General features: G+C 37.6%; 1 protein-coding gene across 2 annotated transcripts in view; it reads right to left on the bottom strand.

Annotated features, from left to right (window-relative positions):
- CTTNBP2NL (CTTNBP2 N-terminal like) overlaps positions 1-8,877 on the bottom strand; it is a 67,847-nt gene that overhangs the window by 43,092 nt on the left and 15,878 nt on the right. For both annotated transcript variants that reach the window (XM_023232661.1, XM_023232662.2), the window contains exons 2-3: positions 8,195-8,320; positions 4,297-4,404 (exon numbers count right to left, since the gene is read on the bottom strand). In XM_023232661.1, the coding sequence (XP_023088429.1) occupies positions 4,297-4,395 (99 nt within the window). In that variant the 5' untranslated portion in view covers positions 4,396-4,404; positions 8,195-8,320. The remainder of the gene's footprint in view (positions 1-4,296; positions 4,405-8,194; positions 8,321-8,877) is intronic.

The following is an 8,877-nucleotide window of genomic DNA, read 5'->3' on the forward strand; positions in this document are numbered from 1 at the left end:
TGCGCACTCCAACCACTGTACTCTAGCCTAGACAACAGAGTAAGACTCTGTCTCCAGAAGAAGAAAGAGAGAGAGCATAGGAATAAAAATAGCCAGTCCAGGCCGGGTGTGGTGGCTCACACATGTAATCCCAGCACTTTGGGAGGCTGAGGCAGGTGGATCAGGAGTCAGGAGTTCAAGACTAGCCGGGCCAACATGGTGAAACCCCATCTCTACAAAAATATTTAAAAATTAGCTGGGCATGGTGGCGCATGCCTGTAATCCCAGCTACTCAGAGGCTGAGATAGGAGAATTGCTTGAACTCAGGAGGTGGAGACTGCAGTGGACTGAAATCGTGCCACTGTACTCCAGCCTGGGCAACAGAGCGAGACTTCATCTCAAAAAAAAAAAAAAAAGAAGCCACTCCAACCCTAAAAAACACATTAAAATACGGCCACAAATGGTCACTGATTAATTCATTAACATGTTTTATGATAAAGGTTATGAATGTAAATATAAAAACCTTATAACTCAGTAACCTAAATAAAGTTCTGTTTTCACCCTATATCCCAGTTGGGAACTAGACAGAAATTGGACTTCTGTCAGTTATAGCCTATGTTCATGTGTTCAGGTGATCTTTCTCAATGATTGAAACCACCCATCCCAATCTTAAAAGCTCTTCCTAAAAACCATCTATTAAAATGGGATCATTTTTGGCCAAAGAATTGTTAGGTCCAGGCTTATGGGTGCCAAAGAATGTTTCAACTTGAGTCCATTTAAGACTTTCAAAGATCTGTTATCAAGCAAGCTAATATCTGATTTTTTTAAAAAATGCAAACTCCCTTCATAGGCTTATTAGTATAGGACAATGTGTGGTGATTGCTAAGTTCAATTTTACCTTTTTCCATTTCAGACCAGTCTTTATAATAATCTGCTTCCATAATAAGTACAAGGCCATGACCAAAAGCAGATGTTAGACTATGGACTTACAGTGAACTTGCGATGTTATCTTTTTTTAATTTTTGGTGCCACAACTTGGATCCAAACTGAGGTTGCTGCACGCACAAAACAGAGTACTAACCACTATATGATCATAGCTGTGATGTTCTTAAGCCACAGCACCTTCCATGGTAACTTTTATTTTGTTTTCTGTATCTGGCACTGTCATTAGATCCTTATGATTATTTTTTCAAGAATATTTTCAGTGAAAGTAAATTATTTGTTTCAACACAGACATAACATTTAGATTTTTTCATTTTAACCCTTTGTGGCTGACCTATAGATGATATATTACATAATCTCGTACTCTAAATATACTTCTAACTTTGTCATGTCTGCAACATTTTTGCCCGTAAATCTTCTTGCTTGGGGAATTTTGCAACAGCCTTTGGCCAAACACAACAAAGTTCTATCCTCAGTCTTAAAAGAGTTATACCTGTTTTATGATTGAGGCATCAGTGAAAAGGAATTCAAGACTCCTTAAGTTAATTCCACATGAAAGCTGTAATATTTCACCATTTATCATTGTAGATGATTTAAAGAATGCTTTAAAATAAAGTGATCCCAATAAATGCAAGGTGGATTCTATTTAGTCACAGAAGCCATTTAGTGTGGTTTTGCATCAGATCTAAGATGTGCAGATGTAATATACCTGATGTGGAATATTCAGAAATAAACTATTTAATCTAAATTTTATTAGCAGTCAAATCTATTTTTCAGGTTTTTAAAAATGGCCATTGATTAACCTTCCTTTATTCTCCTCTGGAGCAATCACAGACTATGGTAGGAAGCCATTTACTAGATTTGCTTGGAATTAATGAACTGAGGCTTTCCTGCTGAACTGTGTGGTTCCATTCTCTGCTTCCCCCAGACAGTTCATGAGCAATGTAATTTTCTTTCTTTGTAGAGGGTATTCCTTTAGTGTTCTTATTCATGAAATTAAAGTAATAAATGGGAAAGATGTTCATAAAGAAGGTTTTTTTTTTCTGACATGATTCCTTCTAAATCAGAAAACCACTTTAAATAAAATTTAATTAGGACCAAATATAGTATAGGTCCCCTCTGTAACAATTAGATTTGAAATACACAAGACACTGAATAATTTGTTAAATTATTTTCTATTGGCTTTCCCTGGTTCTATGCCAAACATGTCTTGGCTGCAACAGAGAGTGAGTGAGGAGGCTTCTGGGAAGAAAAAGAACATAATTATGGGGGCTCTAGAAGAGTATAGCTGCAATCTGGCACTTTGCAGAAATTTTGGAATAGGAATGTAGCTCTTTTACAATTCTAACTCTACAGGTAAGGTCAATTTATAGCCTATGGGAGCTTTACAACATATCCCGAAAGAAACTCAAGCCTTGCCAGAGAAGTGACAGTAAGCCATATGGTTTTGTTTAGAGATATAAGGTTAAAGAATAGATTTTATGTACAGACAAAAATCTATTTTGAAGCTAGGGAGAAAATAAAAAGATTTTTTTTTTTTTACTGGAAGCAAAACAGAAAAGAAAAACAAATCATAGCTATTTAGAACAAAGACCAAAACCTTTTCAACCCACTAAGCATCAATTAGGAACCAATATTAAAAGGAAGAAAATTAGTAAGTTGCCATATTAGTTCATAAAGTCCAACAAGTGTTTATTGTTAAGCAAAAGCTATACAAATAATGCAGTAAAATTATGATATATTGGAGGACCAAAACAAATAACAATAAAAAAACCCCAAAACTCCATAGATAAAATGATATTCAGTTTAAAGAATGCTATGGCAGTTACTTTTCTTAAAGGAGTGAAACAATTTTAATCTCAGCTGCCCCCTATTTTATCTAACAATAGATTGTTTAAATATGTGTCACTTCTGGTGAAGCTATTCATTTCACCTAAACTGCACAGAGTTAAGCCTCAGAATAATTTTATCACCTACAGACCATATGCAGACTAAATACAACACTTGTGCCTGATTCTGAATGGTATCTTATATCAAAATGCTCCCTTAATTTTAGCTCTTGCTTCTCAAGCTTCTCTTTCAACTTATCATAACTGCCTATAGTAACCAAAATTGGATTCATGCAGAAAAAAATATATTTTAGGAAAACATGTGCAAAAAGCATCTAAGCATCTGTTAACATTAAAACCAGAAGGCAGTGTATGCTGCAGAGCACATAAGAAGAGGCTTTAAAATTTAGTAATTCACAACATCTACTTAGAAGTATTATGGTAGTCTTTTAAAGTAACACACCACAATGGTATAATCATTTCATTTGTTCAACAAACATTTACTGAGCATCTACGTGCCTGGCACTAAGCTGGGTACTGAGGATACAGTGATTAGTAAATAGAGACATAAACCACTACAGGTTTGTACAGTTTCTAAGGCTGAAAAGCAGAGACGTTATCTTGGTGAAACTATAAAAGAGAAAACAAGGTCATCCTCTGATTTTTCCATTAGAGGCAGCTGTCACCCCCACTCCTATCCTAATTATGAAGGGATTGAGACAGACGATAAATGGGGGAAAGAAGTGAGAATAACAATAGGCAATTAGTGGTGAGAATTAGAAATGGGCTAAAACTACCAAAAGTAAGAATTCTTAATCTGGGGTCCAAGGAATCCGTGGATGTTTTCACGGGATCCTTGATCTCACAGACACTATATTTCAAATTCTGATATATGGATGTATATACATTTACTAGGAAGTTGGTCTTATCAAATCTAAAAGGGGTCAGCATTCAAAAACAGCTAAGGGCCACTAAACTAAAAGAATGAAGTTCTGCCAGGCGCAGTGGCTCACGCCTGTAATCTCAGCACTTTGGGAGGCCGAGGGTGGGGGGGGGGGGTGGATCACCAGGTCAAGAGATCGAGACCATCCTAGCCAACATGGTGAAACCCTGTCTCTACTAAAAATACAAAAATTTGCTGGGTGTGGTGGTGTGTGCCTGTAGTCCCAGCTACTCGGGAGGCTGGGGCAGGCACTTGAACGCAGGAGGCAGAAGTTGCAGTAAGCTGAGACAGCACCATTGCACCCCAGCCTGGTGACAGAGTGACATTCGGTCTCAAAAAAAAAAAAAAAAAAAAAAAAAAAGAATGAAGTTCAAGGTCTAGACATCAGATCGAGAAACTAAGGCAACTATTTTGAAAACACAAAGGTTTCACCAGTGTCCCTAATATCACACCATGTAGGTGGCTACCTATCCAAGTATCAGTATATCTTCCATTCAACTTCAATGGAAACTACAGAAATACCTTAGTTAAATAAATTACAACCAATGAATGACTTTCCAAATGTATGATGACCTCTCTTTTTTTTTTTTTTTTTTAACATACCTTTAAGGCTTCTATAACAAGGTCCCTTGCTTCAAGCTCTCCTTCAAGAATACTAAATAGTGTCAGGAGTTCAGGCTTGCTGAGTTTTTCTAGATTCATCTTGAAAGCCTAAAACAAAGGTAACAATCAGACAATCTCCAAAGACATCGTTAATTTAATACAATTAAAGAAAAAATAAAGCGAGAGATAAGGGCAATTATAGTATCAAATGCCTTATTAATAAAGGAAATAGTTGCAATTAAATAGAAATATAAGTTTTCTGATGTTAATCACAAACTGAGCAGCAACAGAAAATAAAATTCACTTTAATTACTGATTTCACTACCACTCACAAAGATCAATTTTTCATATTTCCTCCAGACATGTTTACAAACAAACATCCTAGAAAATCTCAGAAAGAATTAGCTGCTAGGGCTGGTCGCGGTGGCGCACGCCTGTAATCCCAGCACTTTGGGAGGCTGAGGTGGGCGGATCACGAAGTCAGGAGATGGAGACCATCCTGGCCAACGTGGTGAAACCCCGTCTCTACTGAAATATAAAACATTAGCTGGGCATGGTGGTAAGCACCTGTAGCCCCGGTTACTCAGGAGGCTGAGGCAGGGGAATCACTTGAACCCAGGAGGCGAAGATTGGAGTGAGCCAAGACCACACCACTGTACTCCAGCCTGGGTGAGACTCTGTCTCAAAAAAAAAAAAAAAAAAAAAAAAATTAGCCACTAATTTTTCAGGTAAAATTGTGTTATAATGAATACCATTTCTCTGAAAAATTGTTAGACCATCAAAAGATTTCCCAGTTTTAGATAACCAATTTCCAAAACTGTATATAAAACATTCTGATATTCCTCTTCAATTGGTTAAAACAAAATTTGGGCAAAGAGATAATGTTGCTGGGAGTATGGGAGAAATTTTTCTTTTAAATTGTCTACCTTCACAGATAATAGCTATCACAATATTTATATTCTGTATAGTAAAATAGACTTAATTCAACTATATGCAAATTACTTTTAAATGAATTCTCAAAGTATAATGTTTAAACACTTTTTTTTTTTTTTTTTTTAAGACAGGGTCTTGCTCTGTCACCCAGGCTGGAGTGTAGTGGTGCAAACATGGCTCACTGCAGCCTCAACCTCCTGGGCTCAAGCGATTCTCCTGCCTCAGCCTCCCAAGCAGCTAGGATCACTGATACATGCCACCATGCCTGGTTAATTTATTTTTTATTGTTTGTAGAAATGGGGTCTTCCTGTGTTGCCCAGACTGGACTCAAACTCCTGGGCTCAAGTGGTCCTCCCACCTTATCCTCCCAAAGTGCAGGGATTACAGGCATAAGCCACTGTGCCAGGCCTGTTTAAACATCTTAAGTGGCTAGGCTACTACAAACTGAATTTATCTGACTTAATAAGTTCACATTTCTCTGAGAATCTGCATGTTCCAAAGTATGTTAAATGGCAAATTGCATGGCACAAACTCAATCCTTTCTACAAGACTAATTCTCATAAACCACATAAAGATAGAAGTTAGACTGCTGTACAATCTTGGAAGGGCCTTCTGACCAGTGTGTACGGTTAAGATATGTTTTATAATTTCCAAAGTAGAACAAATATTTCTCTCCCCACTTTTTATTTCCAAATTGCCACTCTTAAGGAAAATGAATCACAACATGACCAGTTCACACATCCTCCAGAAATGTATCACTCTTATTAAATTCTAGGGGCCACACAAAAAAAGAAGTGATTCCTTCCAGAGATACTGCTTTTAAGTGAACATGTATAAAATGCATACTTCACTTTGTTGTTAGATTGTGTTCCAAGACATGCTGCACAAGCCTTTTAAAGCGCAGTAACATATCTTCAATGTAACCTCAGCTCTAATTGCTAATTTTTTTTTTTTGAAACGGAGTCTCACACAGTCGCCCAGGCTGGAATGCAGTGGGGTGATTTCGGCTCACTGCAACCACCGTCTCCCAGGTTCAAGTAATTCTCCAGTCTCAGCCTCTGAGTAGCTGGGATTACAGGTACCTGCCATCATGCACGGCTAATTTTTGTATTTTAGTAGAGACGGGGTTTCACCATGTTGGCAAGGCTCATCTTGAACTCCTGATCTCAGGTGATCTATCCACCTCAGTCTCCCAAAGTGCTAGGATTACAGGCATGAGCCACTACACCTGGCCTATTTATTTATTTAGAGACAGAGTTTCGCTTTTGTTGCCCAGGCTGGAGAGCAATGGTGAGGTTTCGGCTCACTGCAACCTCTGCCTCCCGGGTTCAAGCAATTCTCCTGCCTCAGCCTCCCAAGTAGCTGAGATTACAGGCATGTGCCACCATGCCCAGCTAATTTTTGTATTTTTAGTAGAGACGGGGTTTCACCATGTTGGCCGAGCTGGTCTCCAACTCCTGACCTCAGGTGATCTGCCCACTTTGGCCTCCCAAAGCACTGAGATTAAAGGTGTGAGCCACCGCGCCTGGCCTCTATTTTCTAACAAGTGAATTTTAGCAACTAGTAAATGACATTCATTTTAGTATCAGGGATATATCTCAAAACATTTATTTTAAAAATAAAAACTAAAAACTAAACAAAAAAATCCTAACAAACCTAATAAAGTTACACTTTATAAGAGGTTATACTGGAAAGAACACGTAGCTTGGTAGTCAGAGGCCACATCTGCATCTTCCTAGTTTTGTGACTGGGCAAGTTATCTGACTGTTTTCTAATCTGTGAAAGGGGGATGATGATATTTAACTCATAAGGCTGCTATGAAGATTGAGTTAATAAATGTAGAATATCTTACCACATTGCTGATACCTGGTTTCATTATTAATGGTTTCATTATTAGTAACTATTACCCTGTCTCATTTTTCAAAAGAATTTAAGAAAGGCACTATCAAAAATTGCAGACAGCCAAGATCGATGACCTCAGAAATAACTTCAGCTGCCCTTTTGCAATTGGGAAGTCCTTCTTGGTTCCATTTTAAGCTTCTAAGTAAAAATCAAGTATTATTTGTTAGAGTCTAATTAAATAAAAATAAGAGGTACATATACAAAGAACTAAATTACATTGTATCTAAAGTCTTTGATATGTAAAATGAAAAAAGTCTTTGATCTGTTATGATAAATATACATCCTTATAAAAGAGTAAAATTAAAACAATCTTCAGAGTCACTTTAATTACAAAACAGTTCAGCCTAGGCAAGAAAAAGTTCTATTCCTTGTCAATGACAAAGAATTCTTTTAGAATCTCTGTGTTTACAAATCACTTCTGCACACAAATGTTAATAACTGGAACATTTCACTAATATGTCCCAACTCGAGTGGGCATGGTTACTCGTGCCTGTAATCCCATCCCAGCACTTTGGGAGGTGGAGGCGGGCAGATCACTTGAGGTCAGGCGTTTAAGATCAGCCCGGCCAACATGGTGAAACCCTGTCTCTATTTAAAATACAAAAAATTAGCTGGATGTGGTGGTGCACACCTGTAGTCCCAGCTACTCGAGAGGCTGAGGCAGGAGAACAGCTTGAACCTGGTAGGTGGAGATGGGAGTGAGCCGAAATCATGCCACTGCACTCTAGCCTGGTCAACAGAGTTAGACTCTGTCTCAAAAAAAAAAAAAAAAAAAGTACCAACTCAGCTTAGTGTCTACATGAATACAATACAAATATTACACAGAAGGAAAGGCCACTGCTGTGTAACGTTAAGAACCAACAGATCTGTTTTTGCATATTCCAATAACCACTATTTATAAGTATTAAAATTTAACAATTCCTTCTATTCTATGCATTTGAATGTAATCTCAATATATAGGACAATGCAACACATTTTTGCCTGAAATATAAAAGAATGATAGTAAAACTGCACTAGATTTTAGGAGAGCAGTGATATTCTTGGAGGTGGGGGTGATACTGACCTGACAATCGGCAGAGTCACACTTCAGTCCTCAAGTATAAACTCTTCAAGTTTTCTTCAGTAAAAAATTGGGAAAATTGCCAAATACATTTAAAATGCCATTAGCATGGTGGAAATGTGTCCAATGCTGCAAAATAAGGAGAAATCTATTGTTCATGTGATTATACTATAAACAATTTGGCAAATCCCATTAATGTCAACTGTTATCGCTGATGAGGTCTGACAGCTATAGGTTGATAATGACAAGAAAGAAGAAAATAGCCAGTTTTTCAAGTTGAAGTTGAATAATAAATGAAAAATACCAGGAATCTGACTTCCCTTTGGTAACTAAAATAAGGAAAGGTAGAGGCTTTTGAGATCTTTCCTACTTTAAGATGTCCACTGCCATTTTAACTTCTGACTTTTCTCTTTCTGAAATGACAAAAACCTATTTGCTTGAATCACCATGACTGAAGCACAATGCACTTAGATTTAGCCGGGCATGATGGCGGGCGCCTGTGGTCCCAGCTACTCCTGAGGCTAAGGCAGGAGAATGGCATGAACCTGGGAGGCAGAGCTTACAGTGAGCTGAGATCACGCCACTGCACTCCAGCCTGGGCGACAGAGTGAGACTCCGTCTCAAAAAAAAAAAAAAAGAAAAAGAAAAAAATCATAATTGCAATGGAAATTTTTTTTTTTTTTTTT

This window comes from Piliocolobus tephrosceles, chromosome 1, assembly GCF_002776525.5.
Source record: "Piliocolobus tephrosceles isolate RC106 chromosome 1, ASM277652v3, whole genome shotgun sequence".
In the NCBI taxonomy this organism is placed as follows: Eukaryota; Metazoa; Chordata; class Mammalia; order Primates; family Cercopithecidae; genus Piliocolobus; species Piliocolobus tephrosceles.